The sequence below is a fragment of the Leptodactylus fuscus genome, chromosome 2 (assembly GCF_031893055.1).
Source record: "Leptodactylus fuscus isolate aLepFus1 chromosome 2, aLepFus1.hap2, whole genome shotgun sequence".
Classification (NCBI taxonomy): domain Eukaryota; kingdom Metazoa; phylum Chordata; class Amphibia; order Anura; family Leptodactylidae; genus Leptodactylus; species Leptodactylus fuscus.
Window position 1 is genome coordinate 148469284 of NC_134266.1, and position 23527 is coordinate 148492810.

The 23527-nt window shown below is 42.1% G+C and overlaps 1 protein-coding gene across 2 annotated transcripts in view; it reads right to left on the reverse strand.

Annotated features, from left to right (window-relative positions):
- Nucleotides 1–372: 372 nt before the first annotated feature.
- The window catches only part of ASL (argininosuccinate lyase), a 54288-nt gene continuing 31133 nt past the window's right edge, over nt 373–23527 (reverse strand). The window contains exons 7-17 of one of the 2 annotated variants that reach the window (XM_075264900.1): nt 22804–22881; nt 20770–20847; nt 17837–17889; nt 16520–16582; nt 15645–15759; nt 8038–8122; nt 4815–4874; nt 3081–3164; nt 2740–2820; nt 1787–1893; nt 373–1027 (exon numbers count right to left, since the gene is read on the reverse strand). In XM_075264900.1, coding sequence (XP_075121001.1) covers nt 880–1027; nt 1787–1893; nt 2740–2820; nt 3081–3164; nt 4815–4874; nt 8038–8122; nt 15645–15759; nt 16520–16582; nt 17837–17889; nt 20770–20847; nt 22804–22881 — 952 coding nt within the window. In that variant the 3' untranslated portion in view covers nt 373–879. The remainder of the gene's footprint in view (nt 1028–1786; nt 1894–2739; nt 2821–3080; nt 3165–4814; nt 4875–8037; nt 8123–15644; nt 15760–16519; nt 16583–17836; nt 17890–20769; nt 20848–22803; nt 22882–23527) is intronic. The other variant, XM_075264901.1, reaches the window with a different exon arrangement.

A 23527-nucleotide genomic window follows, 5' to 3' on the forward strand; every position in this document is an offset into this window, starting at 1 on the left:
CAAATGTCAACAGGGACCGCTGAAGTAGTGGCGCTAGAGTTCTAGGGTTTTTGCACCTTAGTAATACTTATTTTATTACGTTCCCTGCCATCATGCAATTAAAATAACATACTAAACAATATTATACATGCATATATATGTTACATATATATGCAGCAGCTCTAGAGATTTGCTGTACAGTAGGCATAAACACATTTTTTTTTTTTAATATGGGGGAGTACCGTACAACTGAGCTATACTCACCATCTACTGCCAGAGGTAGAATAGAAGAAGATAGCTAGCACTACAGAAAGGAAATAAAATCTGTTTGTAGTCACCTAAAAAGACTTGACAAAAGCTCCATGGTAAGAACTGAATACATTTTATTGATTTGATTATTTATTTACATTGGCAATGTTCACCATTTAGAAAGTTGCTCTACACAAATAAGCAAATCCTTTAGAATGGTACATGCATATATGGCAGAAGTGGCAGGTATTCAGCAAAGTTACAGTGTAACCAGTATTTCATCCAGCATCCTTGTCCGATCTTTCTTGGTATCATCACTGAATAGTAAAGCTTTACAGTAGCTGAACACGTATAGTATCTTACACAGGAGAGCAAGACAAAAGAAATGTTCCACTATTTTAGCATCGTCACTCAAACCACTTATCTATTTTCAGATAACATGGAAGTTCTGTTTCTTAGTGGTGTGGAAATACTTGGTGGTATACTAGTTGCAGCTTACTGAAGCGTGTATCATCTCAATGCACCTCAAACAAAGAATAACTATATCAGATGATGGTCCCACTACTCTAGAGAGAATTTCCGCCTTATAATGATAGATTATCGAATTACTCTTCATACAATTAACAACCTGTTATAAGACAATTCATGATCTTAATGGTCCTTGTGATTTTTCATCCAGTCTCGGAGCTGTTCAACCTGTGCAACCACACAGCTCTTTGCTGTCCCCCCTGCTGCTGTATACTGTTCCACGCTGTTTGTATAATTCCATAATTTGGACACATCACTGGCAAAGAGGGGACTGCAAAAGATAAAGATGGAATTAAAATGAGAAATACTGAAGATACTGGAAGCCATTGGGCTGAGGTCCATTTATTTATTTCTTACAAAGCTGAGACTTTACATACATTCCTTGCTATGCATCAGCTGCAAACAATAGTAATATATTGAAACGTACAACAGTCACAAGCACTTAAGAACATGACTATTGTGAAATAATTCATAATTTGTTATAAATCTGTCTCAGGTGTCTATCTTCTATATCAGTTATTGAATTAACAGTTTGACAATGGATGCCTTCGGTACTCCATATTTATACAGATTACTGGTATATAAAAAAAATAATCTGATTTTACAGCTTCTACCTCTGCCAGTTTTCAAAGGTATCTAGAAAACTGGATGTGTCTAAGTAGAGGTATAATGTATGTATAGCCGTACATATATAATGTTAATTATCAAGATATTTTATTTCAACAAACCAAGCATAAACCTTCATACTTTTGAGTAGGAAAGAGGAACAAAGAATGGGTCTCTATGAGAATAGATTTTATCTAACCTGCGTTAGTTCCCCTTCTGAACTGACGGAGTGCATTAGTGAAGACACTGGTGTGACAACAGAACCTGTCTAGCGCAATACATTCTCCACCAAATTGATAGCCATCATCTACTGCTGCCAGGAGAACCTTCAATTCGGTCACACAAATTAGATAGGAGTCTGATAGAGCTTTATTTTACAAAAAAAATCTGTAGCGATAAATCTATACAGTTGCCTGTCACATACCTGATGCTCTTCAAGTCCTCCAGTGAAAGCTTGTTAAGAGTAATGCCCTTGGTTTCTGCTAACTGAACAACTTTTCCAGAGACTCCATGTGCTTGTCTGAAGGGCATCTGTAATTACACAATAAACCATTATTACCTTTGCACGGAATACCACATGATTTTACCCCTGGTCAGTCCACTATCCCCATCATTCTTTGCCTTGATATTTAGCATTGTTACTGTAGCACAATAGCATAGTGTTACTCCTCATAGAGGGATCATGTTTGTCTACAGCCAGAAACTAAAGAAATGATACAGGACTAATATTCCTAGTATGCTACAGTTGTATACAGTCTAACAATCCTCTATGAGCCAAGTGTATTAGGAGTACAAATTGTTTGCCTGCCCTGACAATTTGGTACAATGTATCAAGTGCAAGTAAAATGTATCAGCTTGGAGGGATCTTTATGCAGCAGAATATTAATATTGTAGTATTAGGGCCCATTCAGAAGTCAGAAAATTAACTAGAATTTGAGGCAGACATCCAACTCAATTTTCTCTTCATTTTCCGGGAGGCAGAATCAGGGCAGAATCTGCAGCTTAGGGCTCGTTCACACGGAGTAAACGCGCCACGCAATGTGGCGCGTTTACGGGACGTGTACGCCGCGGTTTTTTTACGGTGCGCGCATACGCCGTGTTAACGCGCACCGTAAAAAAACGCAGCGTACACGTCCCGTAAATGCGCCACATTGCGTGGCGCGTTTACTCCGTGTGAACGAGCCCTTAGTGTGAGGTGGAATCCACCACAAAACCAAAAGGAGGTTCCACCATGTGAACTGGGCCACAATTATTTTGCAGATTTAGTTTTTTTCCTGCTAAGATGTAGTGTGGTGCCTTTCACATAATGCCTCTGGGTGATATACAGTATACACACCTAATCATACTCAACCCCTATGAAGAACAAGTACCACTTACCCCTTTCCTGACCAAATAATAAGCAATGTCAGTGGCCAGCATATCTGGACTCAAAGCTTTCTCCATAGCCTCTTTGTTTATCTAGAATAGAAATTCTAAATCATATTGTAATTCCAAACATGGCCCCCCACTCACAACCGTAAAAACTACAGAAATTGGGACCATCAGAATGAATGGGACCATATATCATTCGCAATCAAAAGACCCATAACTGAATAATACACAGCAAAAAACTATGGTCATGTAGATAAAGCCTGTGTTTTCCATTCGTAATATATATTCTCCGAAAAATTCAATACAGAAGACTCACAGTGAACAAAACAGAAAACTAAGAGCTATACCTGCAATGTGGATATCACTCCAGATGCCACTTGAAGCACAGCACATATAGTGTCATAAACATCAAACATGGCCTCCTTGTCTTCCTACATGAAAAAAAATATGCATTGTTAATAACTTTTCAGTGTTTTTTTTCTTAAGTGTTTGACAACCCTCTGTTATAGTACTATTGTTTTTACACCATAAATTGACACTGCCTTTTTAAGATCAGGGCAGAGTTGAAAAAAAAACATGTATGGAACATCACAAAAGTTGAAGGTTTCTTTGCTGGATGTTTTGGAAATATACTTTATTAATATATTGTACTTTGTTTCAGAAGAAAACAGATTCTGACATTCTCCATAGCAATGGAGAACAACTTAGAGTTGTTAGGGAGATTCCCGTATTGCCAGTATATACAAATATAGCGACATCCGAAGAGGAGGTTCACTTCAAATAGCCGTATCTCTGGTTTTATAATACCTGGTAAATTGCTTCTGATGTCATGTGCAAGTTGAGAATCTTATAAAACAGAGACATCTCTAGATAAACTAAACACAATTAGGAATATGATTTTTATACACTGCAGTATGAGACTCAGCTTTTCTAGGTGGCATAGATTCCTCCTTTGGAAATTGTTGTATTTGGATCTAATGGCAATATAGGTTGAATATATGACAGATCTACCTAAGGGAGCCTTCACACGATCATAAAAACACGTTCAGAATGAGCGCGTAAAAAGCAGCTCCCATTGACTTGAATGGGAACCGGCATACGTGCGCTCCCCATTGAAATCAATGAGAGGCTTTTTTCCCCTATGCTTTCAATGTATTACGCGCATAATACATTGAAAGCATAGGGAAAAAAGCCTCTCATTGATTTCAATGGGGAGTGCACGTATGCCGGTTCCCATTCAAGTCAATGGGAGCTGCTTTTTACGCGCTCATTCTGAACGTGTTTTTACGATCAGAATGAGCGCAGCATTACATTGTGTGAAGGCTCCCTTACATTGCTTGCTTAGAGTGTTGGTAAGGAGAACATTAGGCTAATAAGCTAATAAGTTATACCACAGAAATATTCAGCATATCCTCCCTACACAGCAGCAGAAAAGAAAATCAAGCACAGTTACGTTTTGATCTCTATATTTATTGTCTGCCATTATCTAAGCTATATATGTACATAGGGATTTTTTAGGGAGTTTCTTAATGCCAACTTGAACAAATGCTACACCGCTATTGAAGGTTTGGTTAATATATGTATATAAATGTGTATACAATACAGAAGTCACAAGTGAAAGAATGGTAGATGTACAGGACAGAGACAACAATATTGAAGATTACATGGAAGAAACGATGATTGTGATAGAAGTGTAGTAGAACTAAGAGGAAGGAAGTGAAAAAGAATAGAAGGAAACATAGCAGCATAAAGCAAACATCGGTTTCCTTCCACTGAAAGCTCTGTACATTTTAACAAATGTTTTTAAAGATCTATATGACAAAAATGATATGGCAGCAATATTACATGGCCAAAAGTATGTGGATACCCAGATATCAATATTCTATACCACTGATGCACATGTCACAATATGGTGTGCATTCATATGAAGTTGGTCCCCACAATTCATTTTTCAATAGGGAGTTCAATGGGGTTCAGTTAAGGACTCTCTGCAGACCAAACTCAACTCACTATGTTGGAACGGAGTCTGCTCTGCACAAGAAAAAGAAGAGAAAACTGAGTGGGTAACAGGTCATACTTACCTGCAGGTCCTTGTTGTACGTGCTTGGAAGTCCTTTTAATGTCATCAGAAAACCAGAACACTTGAAAAGAAATACATTGCACAGGTTTAGAACATTTAGCGCAAATAAAGTACTAATACACATATAGAAAGAGTTATATCATCATTAGGTTTATAAAAATGCATAGAAACCTACTATAACACCAATGGTCAACCATCAGACATTCTAATATAGAATAGAGAAATACTTACATAACCATATAGAAAATCTTGTAGTTGGCAGAAATGGCCTATATCTACATATTATCATATCTTCTTGTATACCTGGTCAGTCTCCATGATGACATTAAAGAGGTCCTTTCATGTCCTCGGAGACACAGTTTTATATACCACTAAAAAGCAGACAGAGCGCTGAATTCAGCACATTGTCAGTTTACCCGTTATGCTCTCCAGGTAAATAGATATCGGTGCCGTTACCGATATCTCTTCATTGTCAGAAGGGCGTTCCTAACAATCTAGCTGGGCTGTGAGGAACGCCTCCCCCACCCCCCCCAGTACTGCCCGTAGCTCTATACTGTCTGAGGGGGTGTTCCTTACTGCCCTGCCATGACGCTGAGCGGTGAGGAAAGCCCCCCAGTACTAGTCTATGGACGAGGAGGGGGGGCATGGTCCTCACAGGTTAGCGTCAAGACTGGGCGGTAAAGAGCACCCCCTCTGACAGTATAGAGCTACAGACAGTACTGTCAGGAGGGGCATTCCTCACAGCCCAACTAGAGGGTCAGGAACGCCCTTCTGACAGTGAAGAGATATCGGTAACTGCAATGATATCTCTTCACCCGGAATTCACGTGAGGAACGGTCTTCCTCACGTCTTCCTGACGGCCTTTTCAGCTGCTGCCCTCCTGAATGTTCCATTTGATTGTGCCTATAGGTTGTTGTGTTTCACACAACCTGCCAAGGTGAGAGGCCATCCTGTTTTCATCTTATATTTCCATTCCATTTATTGAAATTACTGCACTAGGGTCGGCTCGGCGCCCTGTTTTTCTTTTTTTATCTCTTCACCCGGGGCACATAACGGGAAAGCAGACAGAATTCAATGTACTGTCTTCTTTCTAGCGGTATATAAAACTGCATGTGCCTGAGGTCATGAAAGATCCTCCTTAAAGCCCTACTAAGCGGAATTTTTTTTGTTTTATACAAGTAAAGACAATAGATCCTAATGTTGCTTCTACACTCCCACCATTTATTTCTGCAGATGGAAATAATATCCTTATTCTGCTTGAGGCAGACCTGGTGGGCTAGTCTGACAGGCAGCCTGGTAGCCCAGTGGTTAGCACTTGAAACTTGAGTTTGAATCCAGCCAAAGGCTGGGATTTCTGACCTGTTTGTGTAAATTGATTTTTATTGTGGAATCAACTGCCATGAATTAGTTATTCTTTATTATTCACAGATATGAATTATTACGATGTGTTTATTGATTAATACATTGCGGAAATCTTTGGTAACATTTTCTGTGGTTCTGACAGGTCTCTTTCTTTTATTCTTTTTTTTGTACAGAATTTTTTATAGTCTATAATATTTTGTATAATTAATATTTTTATATTTATTTATGCATTCTATTGGGTTTTTTTTCACATCCTTAGATTGTAAAAAATTTAGCCCAAAATTGATGCTCTACATTGGGAAAAGATGTGCCATGTTTATGTCAGTGTCTAGTAATAACTACAATAGTCAATCTGGGCATAGCTATATGGGGTGCAGCAGAAGAAGTCTACCAAGCTCTGGCCCCTGTGAGCGCCCCAAAGGTCCCTCTGCCACATCATATATACCAGTAAATGGCATAGATAGAAGGAGCCCCATTAAAGAGTTTGCATTGGTGCCCAGGAGCTTTAAACTACACCTCTGAGCCTATATTTCTTAGAAACGCTGCAGACGGACATCATTCCACTTTTCTTCAATATTATATTGAAATCAGGAACTTTTCAGCAAAAATAGTGCATCTATAGTAACTATAAAATTTCAGGCAAAAAATGGTAAAATATTTAATATATGGGAGTTGTAGTTTTGGAACAGCTGCAAGGCCACATTGACAGGTGTCCCTGCAGCTGTACGGGGATGTATAGGGCGTTTTTTTTTGTGGGGCCAGGTGTACTTTTTAGATATACCATTTTGGGAAATGTTTATTGCTTAGATCACCTTTTATTTAATTCAGAGGCAAAACAGAGAGAAAAACCCGGCAGTTTAGCACTTTTGATTTTGACGTTCACTGTACATAAAACTATTAGTAGACCGGGCATTTTCAGACACAGGGATACCTAATGTGTATGTTTCACAGTAATGTTATACTTTTATATGTATTCTAGGGAAAGGAGGTGAACTTTTATTTATTTTATTTTTTATTATATTTTTTTTAAGTGTTTTTTTTTTTTTTACTATTTTAATATCCCCCGCCTAGGGGGCTTGAACCTGCAATCATTTGATTGCAAGTCCCATAGACAGCAATACAAGTGTATTGCCGTCTATGGGAGATTCTATACATTACTATTGCGGAGGGTCATAGACCAGCCGCGATAGTAATATATATCTATGACAAGCCTCGGAGCCTTCATTAGGCTCCCGGCTGTCATCGGAACAGGTCGGCTCCTGCGGCCTCGCCGTGCAGGAGCCGGCCTGCATCACTAAAGGTATGGGGCCGGTGGGGGGGCTAACTGACTACCGGGACCTGTGGAGGAGGAGCGGATTTGCAGCATGGCCGCGCTACTGCCACCGCTGGTTTTCTTCAGCGGCAGTAGCGCGGCCCCGGCAGCTAAGACAGTCCCCGGCATCTGCTGTAATAGACCGGCGGATGCCGGGGAGTGTCTTAGCTGCCGGGGCCTGCGGTATTGTCACACTCCTGCCGCTGAAGAAAACCAGCGGTGGCAGTAGCGCGGCAATCTGCAGGCCCCGGCAGCTAAGACACTCCCCGGCATCCGCCGGTCTATTACAGCAGATGCCGGGGACTGTCTTAGCTGCCGGGGCCTGCAGATTGCCGCGCTACTGCCGCTGAAGAAAACTAGCGGTGGCAGTAGCACGGCCATGCTGCAAACCCACATTCAGACTATAACACGCACCCTCATTTTCCTCCGAAATTTGGGGGAAAAAAAGTGCGTCTTATAGTCCGAAAAATACGGTACATTGCAAAAAATGTGTCACAATTATGTAAAAGTTATACACAGAGATATTTTACGATAATTCTAGTGCCCATACTCGGCCAAATACACGTCCGGCCTTGCTGCGGATTAGTTCCAAACTGTCAGGATTCTTCTTTTGAGGCATTAAGCTACTTCCAGTACTGAGGAGAAATGAGATGGAGATGTATTATTATTTTTTTCTGTATATTGCATGCACTTTGCAGCTATTAATATTACAGGCTAGGCTGCTTTAGTTTTTGACGGTTGTTTTTATTTATTTTTTTGTCAAGGCCAGATGTAGATTTAAAGAAATGGAAAATGTAAAGGAAGGATTTATAGTTCTCCATCCTACTCGATCCAAAGTGGACACTGGCTTACAAAACTGAATCAAAGACTGCCAAAAAAGACATGCAGAATTCCACCTTTAAGCTAAGGTCACATGTAGCTTTCAATTTTCACCGCGTTGTGTAGTTTTGCCTCCCCAGATATAAGTCTATGTGGAAAATTATGTATTATTCATGCAGGTATGGAATATTGGAAATTTATGAATGTAAAATGAAAACACTGCATTTTTCAAAAACTCATGTGAAAATTATTAAATAACCAAATCACCTGTGCATAACCATAAATATGTTTGCATTGTTTTCTATATGACAAAGCTACAGTAATGAGAACAAAAGCTCTATTTTTATTACTACATATCTCTCGATCCCTTCACCATATAAGTAGTATCTGCAAAAGGATGTTTGTTATATAAGTTGTGGTAAAGTGTACGGTAAGGTGGTGGATGGCGTGTATATCTCGCCTGGTTTCCTCAGCCAGGTGAGATAAAGGAAAGCCAGGGTAAGCATGTTCTAGCAGAGCATAGTCTGCTGGAGCTCTTGTTCCTTATTATGGGCTGGCTTTTCTGGACTGGAGGGCAGGTTGGTAGTGGGAGCCTTCCAGTCCACACCCTTACTCCACCACGGGTTTTGCCCTGAGTCTGGGGCATCCACAGGTGAGCTTCCTTAGGGCTATTTTACTGGGGAAGGAAGCTCAGTTAGGAGCCTGGCACACACAAGGAGTGTGTGAGGAAAACAGGTACCTTGTGGACTTTGACTGGCTCATATGGTGACTCAACCTGCTGTAGGTCAGAGAGGTAACCTGCTGTATAGATAGAGCCGGACAAGGCTTAAGTTTTGTTTGTTGTTTTGTTTCTTTGCTGGCACCCTGTTTTATGCCGAATGCTCAAATAAAACACTGGACTTGTTTATTCTACTACCTGTCTGCATGGTGTCATTGCCGTTCCCAGCTGTGTGAGCTGAACCCCTTACAATTGGTGGAGGATGCGGGCACAACGGCATGGCAGAAGTCTGGACAACTGTGTGTGGCAGACATTAAAGGAGCCAGAGGTAGATGTCCTGGGTGAAAGCTGCTGCAACTTTGCAAGGACAGTCCAATACCATGGAAGAGGTATTAAAGCAGCTGATACAGGTCCAGATGCAACAACAACAGGCCCTGGCGCAGCAACAGGAAACAAACCGCCTGTTAATAGAGCAGATGGCTGCACTCCGAGAGTCTGGCACGACTCAAGCCCGACGAATGGAGGTAATCCCGCCTGAGACTGCCAAGGTAAAGAGGGCTGTACAGCAGGTCTTGCAGAAAATGACATCTGATGATGACGCCGAGGCCTACCTCACGGTGTTTGAGAGAGTGGCAGAGAGAGAGGGTCTGCCGAGTGCAGAGTGGGCAGATGTGATTGCGCCCTTCCTCTCCGGTGAACCCCAAAAGGCCTACTATGACCTCAGGGAGCAGGATGTCCGGGACTATACCAAACTAAAGTTGGAGATCCTTGCTCGCCTGGGTGTCACACCAGCTATCCGCGCTAGGAGAGTTCACAGTTGGACCTACTCCATTGACAAACCCACCAGGTCCCAGATGTACGACCTAATCCATCTGGTACGCAAATGGCTGGAACCAGAGACCTGCACACCCGCCCAAATCGTGGAAAAGGTGGTCGTCGATCGCTTCTTCAGGGCGCTGCCGGCAGAGCTACAACGCTGGGTCGGACACGGGGACCCCAAGACTGCTGATCAACTGGTCAACCTGGTGGAAAGGTATATAGCGACCGAGGACTTCCTCCATGATGTTCCCACAGCACCAACTCCTCTCAGGACTACCCATCCCGTGACATTGGTGGGTAAGAAGGGTACAGTGGGAGGAGTGTGGAAAAGTGCGAGAGGGAACAGGGCTCTGGACCTTGGGCGAGGGCAAAAGACTGAACTTGAACCTAAGGGGCCCACAGGTCCTAGAAATGACTCCCTGTTGAAAAGGACTGGGTCCCTCCAGTGCTGGAGGTGTTATGAGTGGGGACATGTGGCCGCCCATTGCCCTCTTACTTCAGAGCTCATGGAGTGTGACGCTAATAGGCGGCAGTCGCTATTTGCTGTACCGGTGTGTGCAGCCATGCCAGGGACTGAGCCACATGCGATGCATGTTAAGGGTTAATGACCGCTCAGCAACAGCCCTGCTGGACTCTGGTAGCTCAGTGACTTTGGTTAAAGCCAGCCTTGTGACTGGGGACTATATAACAGGCAAACAGGTGAAAGTATTGTGCATCCATGGGGATATTATAGCTTACCCTGTGGCCTCAGTTAAACTGGTAACTCCCTCTGGGACTGTGACCTATGAGGTCGGTGTGGTAAAACGGCTCATGTATGAGGTGATTTTGGGCCGTGATTTCCCATTGTTTTGGGAATTATGGAAGAAAGGTAACGCTCCTGCTGCCAGTGAAGTAACTCCAGCAGAATCTGTTCCTTTCTCTGAAAATAATGGTTCATGTGCCGGGACCCATGGAAGTAGTAAAACTAATTTTGGGAAAAATGTGAATGAACCTGAGGTGTGCAATGATGAATGGTTCCCCCTGCAAGTGTTAGCCGGGGAAGAAGAAGAAACGTCCCCACCAGGGCAGCAGGTGCTAGATTTAGGAGTGTCTCGGGGTAACTTTGGGACTGAGCAAGCAAGAGACCCCACTTTGAGTACTGCACGTGCCAATGTCACGGTAATAAATGGTGTACCACAGGATCCCGAAGCTGACCACAAATTTCCACACTTTTCTATGAATAGGGACCTGGTGTATCGAGTCACCAAGTGTAACAATGAAATTGTGGAACAGCTTTTGGTGCCAAAACTGTACCGTCGCATGGTGCTAGATATGGCTCATAATCATGTGTTGGGGGGTCATTTGGGGACTAGTAAAACACAAGAGAGAGTCCTCCAACGTTTTTTTTGGCCTGGGGTATATGAAGAGGTGAGGAGGTACTGTGAGTCATGCCCCATGTGCCAATTAAGTGCCCCCACACCCCACTACCGTAGCCCGTTGGTGCCACTCCCTATCATTGAGGTACCATTTGAAAGAATTGCAATGGACCTGGTGGGGCCTCTAGTCAAATCCGCTAGGGGACATCAATACATTCTGGTTGTGTTAGACTATGCCACCAGGTACCCGGAGGCAGTTCCCTTAAGAAACATGGCCTCCAAAAATATAGCTCGGGAGTTGTTTTACATGTTCTCTCGCACAGGAATTCCCAAAGAAATACTTACGGACCAGGGTACCCCCTTTATGTCAAACGTTATGAAAGAACTATGCAAATTGTTTAAAATCGCGCATATCCGTACATCAGTGTACCACCCCCAAACTGATGGATTAGTGGAGAGGTTCAATAAAACCCTCAAGCACATGTTGAAAAAGGTAGTGGAAAGGGATGGCCGGGACTGGGACTGTCTGTTACCGTATCTTATGTTCTCCATCAGGGAGGTTCCCCAAGCATCTACAGGGTTTTCCCCCTTTGAGTTAGTTTATGGCCGGCATCCAAGGGGTTTGCTAGATATTGCCAAAGAGACCTGGGAGACTGAGGCCACCCCATATAAAAGTGTTGTGGAACATGTGGCCCAGATGCAGGACCGAATAGAGACAGTGATGCCCATTGTCAGAGAGCATATGCAAAAAGCTCAGGAGGCCCAGAGCAGAATTTACAACAGGTCTGCCCGGGTGAGGACCTTTAATCCAGGGGACCGGGTCCTAGTTCTAGTTCCCAGCATTGAGAGTAAGTTTCTGGCAAAGTGGCAGGGTCCCTATGAGATTGTAGAAAAGGTGAGTGAGGTAAATTACAAGGTGCATCAGCCAGGCAAGAGAAAACCCTTCCAGATTTACCACATAAACCTCATCAAGCCGTGGAAGGATAGAGAGGCTTTGGTAGCCGCCCCGACTGTGGTTAAAGAAGGGTTACAGCCCATTCCCCCAGTAAGAATAGGAGAGGCCCTGTCAGGACACCAGAAACAGGAGGTAAAGGAGTTCCTACAGCGCAACAGGGGCAAGTTTTCTGACCTACCCGGCCGAACGCACCTGATAAAACATCATATTAAAACTGAGCCCAATACTAAAGTGAGCCTGAAGCCGTACAGGATACCAGAAGCCCGCAGAGTGGCGGTATCCTCTGAGGTCAAGCGCATGCTTGAACTGGGAGTCATTGAGGAGTCAAACAGCGAATGGTCAAGCCCCATTGTACTAATCCCAAAGCCCAATGGGACATGGAGGTTCTGTAATGACTTCAGGAAGTTAAATGAGGTATCCAAATTTGATGCGTACCCCATGCCCCGAGTGGATGAACTGATAGAGAGGCTGGGGAGTGCCAGGTACATCACAACACTTGACCTTACAAAGGGTTACTGGCAGATACCATTATCTGATGCGGCAAAAGAAAAGACTGCATTCTCCACTCCTGAAGGCCTGTTCCAGTATGTAGTGATGCCATTTGGGTTACATGGGGCCCCTGCTACATTTCAGAGGCTGATGGATCTGATCTTGAGACCACATCGTGATTATGCTGCTGCCTACCTGGACGATGTGGTCATTTTTTCGCCTGATTGGAAAAGTCACCTCTGTAAAGTACAGGCCGTCCTAGACTCCATCAGTGATGCAGGCCTGACCATAAACCCTGAGAAGTGTGCAGTGGGTCTGGAGGAAGCAAAATACCTGGGTTACATTATTGGTAAGGGATTGGTTAAGCCCCAGATAAATAAAATTGAGGCGATACAGAATTGGCCTAGACCGCTAACGAAAAAACAGGTCAAGGCCTTCCTGGGCATTACCGGATACTACCGTCGGTTTGTGCCCAATTTTGCCTCCATTGCATCACCATTGACGGACTTAACAAAGGGCGGTAAGTCAGTCATGGTAAAATGGACCCCAGAGGCAGAGAAGGCTTTTCAGAGTCTAAAGTCCGCTCTGTGTGAACAGCCAGTGCTAATCTCCCCAGATTTCAGAAAACAGTTTCTGGTTCAGACTGATGCATCGGATACAGGGTTGGGAGCCGTCCTGTCACAGGTAGTAAATGGGGAAGAACACCCAGTGATGTACCTGAGTAGGAAACTGACCCCAGCAGAGAGAAATTATGCCATAGTGGAGAGAGAGTGTCTGGCCATCAAGTGGGCCCTGGAGTCCCTAAAATATTATTTGCTGGGTAGAAAGTTTGTGTTGGTGACAGATCACGCTCCACTGGCCTGGATGAAGCAAAATAAGGAGAGAAATGCCAGGGTGACCAGATGGTTTCTCTCCTTACAAAACTTCTGTTTCAACCTTGAACATAGACCAGGGAAATTGCAAGGAAATGCGGATGCATTGTCCAGGGTCTGCTGTCTCTTCAGTAAAAATGCCCAGACCTCTGGTCTGGAGAAGAGGGGGGGATATGTGGTAAAGTGTACGGTAAGGTGGTGGATGGCGTGTATATCTCGCCTGGTTTCCTCAGCCAGGTGAGATAAAGGAAAGCCAGGGTAAGCATGTTCTAGCAGAGCATAGTCTGCTGGAACTCTTGTTCCTTATTATGGGCTGGCTTTTCTGGACTGGAGGGCAGGTTGGTAGTGGGAGCCTTCCAGTCCACACCCTTACTCCACCACGGGTTTTGCCCTGAGTCTGGGGCATCCACAGGTGAGCTTCCTTAGGGCTATTTTACTGGGGAAGGAAGCTCAGTTAGGAGCCTGGCACACACAAGGAGTGTGTGAGGAAAACAGGTACCTTGTGGACTTTGACTGGCTCATATGGTGACTCAACCTGCTCTAGGTCAGAGAGGTAACCTGCTGTTTAGGTAGAGCCGGACAAGGCTTAAGTTTTGTTTGTTGTTTTGTTTCTTTGCTGGCACCCTGTTTTATGCCGAATGCTCAAATAAAACACTGGACTTGTTTATTCTACTACCTGTCTGCATGGTGTCATTGCCGTTCCCAGCTGTGTGAGCTGAACCCCTTACAAAGTACAGAAATTTGCTAGGGATGGTGCAAAAGCAAAAAGGTCTGGTGCAGGACAAAATCAAATTAAAGGGGTTTTCCAACAAAAGCATAGTGGAACGAAAGAGAACAGGGGATAACTTGCTTTCATAGGAAAACCCCTTTAATGGTGGGAAGGGTAGTTATAGTATAGTTGTACATTGTAGTTGACAAAAAAAAAAAAAAAATCACAGAAAAGGGCCACACTTGCCTTATGCGTGACTGTGCAGATTGCTAGCATGCTCCAATTGCAACATACAACAGAAAAAACAAAGTATCTCCCGCTTATATTGTCCTTATCTCTGAGAGCCAACTACTTCCATACAGTCCCTGAGGGAGAAGATTGGGCCCAAGGCTACCTCAAGACAGCCTTGAGACAGGAAGGATTGCTGTCCTGCATCCCCCAGACTATTAGATCAGACGGGCTGCCCAGCACCTTAACACCTTCCCAGGTATTTAAATGTGGTGGCCACTAAAGCTGTCAGGTCATTCCTGTATTACACTGCTGTATTAAATATTGAACCGCTGTTTGTTTTTTTTCACTGCTTTGCCTCTGATAAAAATTTGAATGAAAAGTAATCAAAGCAGTAGACATTCCCCAAAATGGTATAGCAAAAAAGTACACCTGGCCCCGCAACAAAAAGACGCCTTATGTATCCCCATATATGGAAATATAAAACAATTACGGGTGTCAGAATATGGCAACTTTAAGAAAAAATTTTTTTTGCAAAGTTTGGATCTTTGTTGAGGGGTTAAAATATAAATAAAACTATATACATTTAGTATCCCTGGAATCATACCAAAACATAGAATACAGGTAACATGTCATTTTGGCTGCAGAGTGAACATCGTATAAACCAAGCCCATAAGAAAGTGGCACAAATGCACCCAATAAGTGGGACAGTGACATGACAGTGGCTATGTACTGTATAAGTTTCATTTGTATGCATCTGAGGTACTAGCATCCACCCCCTCATGAATTGTAGGTGTGTAAGTGGATGTTTCATTGGCATTTTGCACCTGTCTTTTTTTGTATCATACCTTGCAGCATATCTCTGCTAGCATCCTGCACAGCCAAGCATCATCTGATATTTGGTAAGTGCGGCCTTTTTTCTGTGATGTTTTTTGTATATTATGTCCCTTTTACTAGTATTGTGTTTGAAATCTATATTGAAAGGGTATCTGGAAAGGGACCATCATGTTACCTCCTTTAAAATACAAAATAATAGCAGCATATTTTGGGTTAATCAGTGGAATTTCCATATCGATTTTTGCTCAATCTCCTGTATCTGTTCTTGTGAAATTCCATATACAATCAGACTGTACAGCAGACTAATGGTATTTATTATCATCTTAAATGTAGTAATCTCTCTATAAACCACAAACCTGTAAGAGTCAGAGAGTGTAACAAAGCTGAACTCCTTGGTGCTGTAAATAATAAGATCTTCTGACATCTTACTTAGATGAGTCATGCACAGAGAAGCCCAGAAAAGAAATTCAGCTGAAACCAAATGAAATGCGTGTGAATGGTACCAAAATTTACAAACCATAATGTGGAAAAAATACAACAAACAGTTTCCACAACAATTTTCAAAGCTGATAAATTCTTAATTGTGCCATGGTAAATTTCTACTGGTTTGCAACATAGATAAATTAAAAGAATGAATGGAAACAGTTTTGTTCTGTACATTCATTGACAAATAAAATAATGCACTGAGATAGAAATGTCAGATTGCTACAAAACACAGCATGCAGTTATGTCTCAGGTAGATATATAAGTTGTTATAGGTGTGGTCTGATTATACACTGGGTCTTGCCACAAGAGGACTTTAAAGTTCATCTCCTGCTGCCCTATGAAAAGGCTACTTTTGGGTAGTGTACTCCTTGGTGAGAGATCACTGACTGCTATACAGGCCTCTAGGATGCATTCAATGACATCTTATCTAGTTGACAGCCTTGGAGAGGTGGGGCATCATTGGACTTCCCAGCATCTAGGCCATTCTGACCCAGCTGTTAGGAGGTTGAAGGCAGTGGTTATGTGAGGGCATGCACACATAGTGAACAGGCTCTGGAAGGCCCAGATAAACCACCAGAAGACAGGATCATTTGATCCACCCAACTGCCATTTTTCGGAAGCATAATGCTTGCCCACACACATCAAGGTTTTCCCAGGAATGTCTCAGCCAGATTGCAAAACTTTTGTTGGCCAACCCAGTAGAATAGTTAAAATCTATACAGAGAGAAAAAGGTGCTCTGTTTACCTATAAAGTCCCGCTCACTGGTAGCGTCCATGCTGTTCAGGCTCATCGAATTAAAGTTTAGTTCTGTTAATAATAATAATTGTAGAAAATTTAGATTCTTTAAGTAAAATCAGGTTTACCATAACAGCATGTACTGTACATAATTCTAAGACTTTAGTGTAAATTGTAAGTGTATTTAATATTGCTAAACATCACATACACCAAACAACAATAAGCTTTGTGGTAAAAAGGGACCTATCGGTTATCTAACATGTCAGTTTTATGGAATAGCTGTATTCTTCAAGAAACAGCTGGATTATTTTTATTTTTTTATTAGAACTTTTCATTGTTTTGCTCCTTGGTTCCTCTTGGGAATGTATGAATAAACTGACAATCTGGGATTACAACTCTCCTAGTCAAAGGACAGTCCTTCACACTCTGCCACTGTCCAATCAATGTAGACAGTGCCGGAAAAAAAAATACTCCAGCAGAGGTGGACTTCCATCTCCCCTATTAACCCTTTGAAATATAAAGGGGTTGTCCAGGAAAAACAGGGAGCCTGGGGAAGGTGAAAAAAACAAAAAAAACTTGCCTTATTCTGGTGGAAGTACTCGCCGCATGTGACCGTTGAGGCCTCAGCGGCCTAAGAAAATGTTATTCACATGTGTCACCTGTGACGTCCCAGGTATTTTCCTTAGGCTGCTGCGGTGAGGACTTCCGCCGGAACAAGTTTAAAGGTTTAAAACTATATAAATTTTGTATTGCCAATATCACACTGAACATCAAAATAAAAAATAAAAATTAATTCTTTGAAAGACAAGCAGTAAAAATTTAAATGCAAAAATGAAAAACGGTATCAGAGGAAAGGGATTAAAAAACATAACGGGAAAGTGTTACAAGATCAGAATCCTCCCAGGGAAGGAAGCATGAATCCTTATAGTTTTTTTTGTTTTTTTTTGTTTCTTATGGCTTTAGATATTTTTTTGTATCTCCTGTAATCTATTATACTGACTCTATCCACCCACTGACCTTCAGATAGAGATAGATCCTTGACTCACGACTCACTTGTTAAGGACTAAACAATAAAATGGATCATACTAATGAATGATAACCATGGATCCCCAGGGATCTTATTACTATAATGGAAACTGTTGGGAATCCATTATTTTCTCAAGATATTACTGTTGGAAGAGGGACTTTTTTGTCTGCAATTTCAGACTAACTCAGTGCCTACGTGACTATGATAGAGATGTGGACATAAGCTTATGTCAACTTCCAAAATCGACATAATAAAATAAAAGTTCAAAATCTTCGCTTTACTTCATCAAAAACTTTTACCTTTACGTAGAAGTTCTCTGTCTATACCTAAGGGATTTCCAGCTATTGCTCCACTGTAAAAACAAAAAAAAATATCAAAAGTTGATACAATATATTTTTCCAGTGAATGCAACCAATTCCTATTTAATAGGTTTATCCCCTATAGTAACCACTTTTGTTATTGCTCTAATACATACAAAATTAAGATTTCAATTAAAATATAAAAGCCTGTGTATAATAGTCATAATTCCAATCGTTACCTACTACTTACAAGGAATCATTGGCCCATACTAAGCCATGGATCCAATAAGCGGGAGCACTACCACCTGTGACTGTTAGTATGAAGCACCACCTGCTGTGTGCACACCAAACCAGACAGGTTCAGGTTGCATTTACAAGAGGCATAGTTAGCTTCTACTTAAACCAATCTGCACCCCAAATGCAAAGGCAAACAGACTACAAAGCTAACATTCCTGGATCCAAGGCAGCACCACCTACTGGATCCATGCCACACCTTATTTTACCCACTCCAATCTAGACTCAACCCAATTTTTAGTCCTGCAGTGTGGAAGAAATTTCTTATTGTGACTTGCAAAACCCTGGGAAAACTAGCATGTTTTTTGGGTCTCCACTGTATAATACAGCAGAGACCTGGAGATTACTCACCTCCTGAGCAGCTGCCATATTTAAACACCCATCATCTTCCATACTATTATGGCAGATGTCGGTAATGTGTTAAAATATTAAAAATTTTACAGAGTTTTAAAGTTTTATTCAACCATCTTAGTGATGACAGTGTTTTGTCTTGATCAGTTGCCAAAGGATATGACCATGAATGTAGGAACGTTCTGGATCTTGTCAGAAACCCAGCCATGATTTCCTTATTGAGGGCAGCTTATAAAACTGGGACACTAAATAAGAAGATAACCCACCACAATAAGGAAATCATGGCTGGGTCTCTGACATGTGCCTGACCAGATTTGTACATTCATGATAGTTTCCAGTGGCAACCGATCACAACAATAGATAGTCACCACTAAAATAGGTAGAGAAAATCCATAAAACTCTGCACAACTGTAATTGTCTAAAATCTAAATATGTTTACATTAATGGGAAATGCCCTTTAAGTTCCTTAACAAGGGTGGTGACTTCACATTATCTGTTAATCCTACAAAATGACTGCAGGGAACGTCAGAAACAAAGTGGCTGCACCCAGAGCCATAGGTGATCTTTTAATGGGGTTGCATTTCTTTTAAGTCTCCATTGTAAATTTTGATACACAGGATGTGAATTAGAAGGGCTGACATCTCTGCCATAATAAGGTCACTGCTGATGTTTACAATAATATAGTTTTCAGGAACACATTGTTATGGGCTCCTTGCAGAGAACCAGCACATATCATGACATCACTCAATCAGCTTTAGAGATATCAGAGGTCATAGTGTGACGGGGTCATAAACTCATAATATGCAATATCAGTAACAGGTGACAATGGCACAGATTATGACATTACACATGGGGAAGAGTAGAGGGTAGGTATACCATAAGTGGTGTCAGTGTTATGAATTGAATGTCGTGACATGTAGTTGCCTGCAGTTGCAGAGGTGACCTCTTAGGCGGTTATCAGGTTTCTAATATTTTTAGGATACGCCACCAATATTAGATCTGTGGGGGTCCAACACACAGGACACGCAAATCACCTGTACTGAGACAATATGGTTCTCTGTAATGTTTACATTCTGAGAGCCTCACTACTCACTTGCTGAACAAACTGTAGTAGAGACTGTAGGCAATGCAGTATTTTACCAGTGAGGTCTATGGGAGAAACCACAGAAACTAGATAACCCCTTTATTTTTTCAGAGCAGACATGCCCAAAATTTCTGCCAACTGTTATACCACAGTTAAAGGGATTCTACCACTAAAACACTGTTTTGTGTGCTTTAGACGTCGGAATAGCCTTTAGAAAGGCTATTCGTCTCTTACCTTTAGACGTGGTCTCCGCCGCGCCGTTCCTTAGATATACCAATTTTACCGGTATGCTAATGAGTTCTCCGCAGCAATGAGGGCAGGCCACAGCGCTCAAACAGCGATGGGGGCGTCCCCACTGCTGCCCGAGAACCCACTTTAGCGACGCCTTCTTCATCAGCTGCATCCTCACCTTTTCTGTCGTCTTCCTTCTTTGTCAGCTCTGACGCCTGCGCAGTCTTCCCTTGCGGCCTCGAAAATATGGCCGCCGGCCGGCATGCTAAGTTGGCTCTACCAGTGTCTCGCTGGCAGAGCCGACTGCGCAGGCGTCACAGATGAGGAAGAAGGAAGACGACAGAAAAGGGGAGGATGCAGCTGAAAAAGAAGGTGTCGCTGGAGCGGATTCTCGGGCAGCAGAGGGGACGCCCCCATTGCCGTTTGAGCGCTGGGGCCCGCCCTCATTGCTGTGGAGAACTCATTAGCATACCGGTAAAAACCGGTATTTCTAAGGAACGGCGCGGCGGAGACCACATCTAAAGGTAAGAGACGAATAGCCTTTCTAAAGGCTATTCCGACGTCTAAAGCACACAAAACAGTGTTTTAGTGGCAGAATCATACTTGGCAATGACATCAGAAATCACACAAGTCAAGAGCAACAGAAACACATTCAGTTTTTTGTTACAGCATGTAAAGCTTAGGATGCATACTCTACAAAACCACCCGACCTCACCCAAACTTAGTGGGGGGAGCTCTAGTTTTATATTTATTTTAATTAAGTTTATTTTGTGATTTTCACATACTGTACTTTGTGATAAAAGAAAATGAAGAGGTTTCGAGTCGTGGCAGCGTGTGTAGCCCATGTTCATGACTAGGTTTACTCAAACTGGTTTGTCTCCACTGTGCCCATTTTTAAAGTTGTCAGTAGTATTTCCAAGATCACAACAAGCCAGATTGGAGAGATATACACTACTACTAATAAATTCCTTACCTTCCCAGCGGTAAAACATTAATCCTCTTCTTTATTTCTCCAAGTCTCTCAGCATCTCTGCACAATGCCACCGCATGGCTGAGAGGTGAAAAGGAGAAATTGAGTAAGTCCTACATACACTGGTCAACTATGACATTAAAGCCACCTGTCTAATATAGTGTAGGTCCCACTTGTACCGGCAAAACAACAGTGACCCCTTGAAGCATGACTCCACAAAACCTCTAAAAGTGTTCTGTAGTGATTGGAACCAAGAAGATAGCAACAACTCCTTGAAGTACTGCAATATGCATGGTGGAGGGTGGACTTACCTGAATTGCACAGTATGTTTTAAACGTTGTTAAATGATGGACATGAATGTAGCCCAACTACAATTGGATGTTTTTGTTTTTTTCTTTGTTTTAACTGAAACCGCTGGACAAGCCTGACTGTCTGCACTGACCGTGGACATTGTTGCCAGGTCTCTGCTGTGAAATACAGCAGGGACCCGACAACTATTGTGGCTGCTAAGCTCCTGATCAACCACCATATTTTAATACCAGTCATCCACCGTACTATTACGGCGGGTGTCAAGTTAAATAAAAGAGGAGTAGCAGCCGTCCTATATGCTCTCTCACCATTTAGGATCCACTCCTGAACAAAACCTGATTCTCGAAACCCAGCTGTAGTTGAGAGCTTTATATCAGTTACAGTAGCGCTTTGACTGTTCAGGAGTTCACTGCATTATAGATGTGGCGAGTTCAATTCACCATTTTTCCTAAAGGAGATCGAAAGCGGCCAAAACCAGAACCACTTTACACTACTCAACATGTGAAATTACAATACCAAGAAGGAAAACATTTGTAATTATGGAAGTCACAGGATCAATAGACATGCCAATGAAAAAAAATTCAAACAAAATATTTTAAAAATCTTCATTTAAACAGTATCGAGTACAAACGCCATGTGCAGTAATGCACACACTTAAACGCCTTGACATGTTATCAACTAGGTTAATAATGGTTGTCTGAAAAGTGTTATGCCATATTAAATGAAGATTGGCCGTTGGTGGATCCCTTTGCAATTGCAACCAATGGCAACACAAATTTGGATGATGGGAAAAAAGTTTGGAGATGCTGCAAGCCAAGGTAGCACCTTTAGCCCATGCAGGCTGCTCACAGTAGCACAAGCAACATGCAGCCTTCTGTTAAAAAATGTCTCCTGGGACACTTAGGAGAAATTGGGGGGCCGTTGGTTCCACAACCAAATCAACATATGGACTAGAGGGGTCGGGCTAACATACATTGTTACACTCTCAGTGTGATGTTCCCTTCTGAAGGTCTCTTCATGGTGTTGCCCACCTGCTTTCAGTCTGGTTTTCATGCCTCCCGCATGCCACAGATTGGAAATATGATGATTTTTAGATCTTAGCAACATCTGCTGCTTCCCTGACTTGCATAGCTTTACTGCTTATCCTTTTTGGCATTAGAATATGAGAAGTTTAATCATAGGAAAATGAATATTTTTGCAATTTAAAAAAAAAGTGCAACATGAACCCAACATTAAAGGGTTTGCTAAGGCAAAAAAAATATTTTTTAAGTAGGTTGGGAGAGGTGGAAAAAGAAAAATCATACTCACATTTCCCTGGTGCTTCAGTGCCTCCCCACACAGGCCAGTCCGCTGTTGTTTTCCAGCCGAAGTCCCTGCTGCACGTGCCCATTGAGGCCGCTGATTGGCCTACCTAGCTTCAGCAGAAGGGAGTGGGGACATTACAGCCGGTGAGGAGTTTCAATTCATGAAGACACTGAAGCAGAAGGACTGGACCGTATTGGGCGGAGCACCAAGACGCATGAGTATGATTTTTTTTTTCGTACCTCCACCTGGCCTATTTAAGAAAATATTGTTTTTGCCTGGACAACCTCTTTAATGATTTAGTATTAGACATAACTGATCAAAACCTAATGCAGCATCTGCTTGTATATGGACAGCCTATATTTACATAGCTAACTTATTTGCAATAGTCATCATTAGCTGGACTGTAGAACAGCAAATAGTTACCTTAGTATCCAGTGACTCCATCGAATAGGCTGTGCTCTCTGCATGTGAGTATAGCCTGGAAATAATATATCAACCTCTCTGTACCAAAGAGAAAAGAAAAATGTTAGAACTGTGTTAAAAATGCCCTATAAGAATAAAACACTGAAAAGATTTTTTATTTTCTTTTAAAAAGACATTTAATTAAAAAAAAAAATATATATATATATATATATATATATATATATATATATATATATATTCAGACATCTTCATACACGTTTTTTCGGACCACATAGTAATAGAGGATGAGAAGATGTAGGGGTATCTAAAACAACAACTATAAAATGTTTCTCTTATTAATCTTTGAAGTATAGCGTTGCCAGCTAGTGAGCTCTAACAATATGAGGGGTGCGCCCCATCTTATTCTACTAGTTGAAATGTTCTCAATATCTATTAAAGTCAATGACAGAATAAAATAAAGTTGTGTTGCCCAATACATGTGACATCAATAGGGAATAGAGTACAAGGACAAATCCTCTACACTGCATGTATAAAGAGTCAATGGGCCATGAATCATGTTGCAAGAACAAGGTCACTAACCTTATGATTACAGCTAGTGGACCCTCATTTCCCAACTTTTCCATGTGATGGCAGGTATTGTGCTGAGCATTAGATGTTACCACATAACTGGGTTACTGCACTACAGCTAGCTGCCTGACAGTTATCATATCAGGACACATAATAA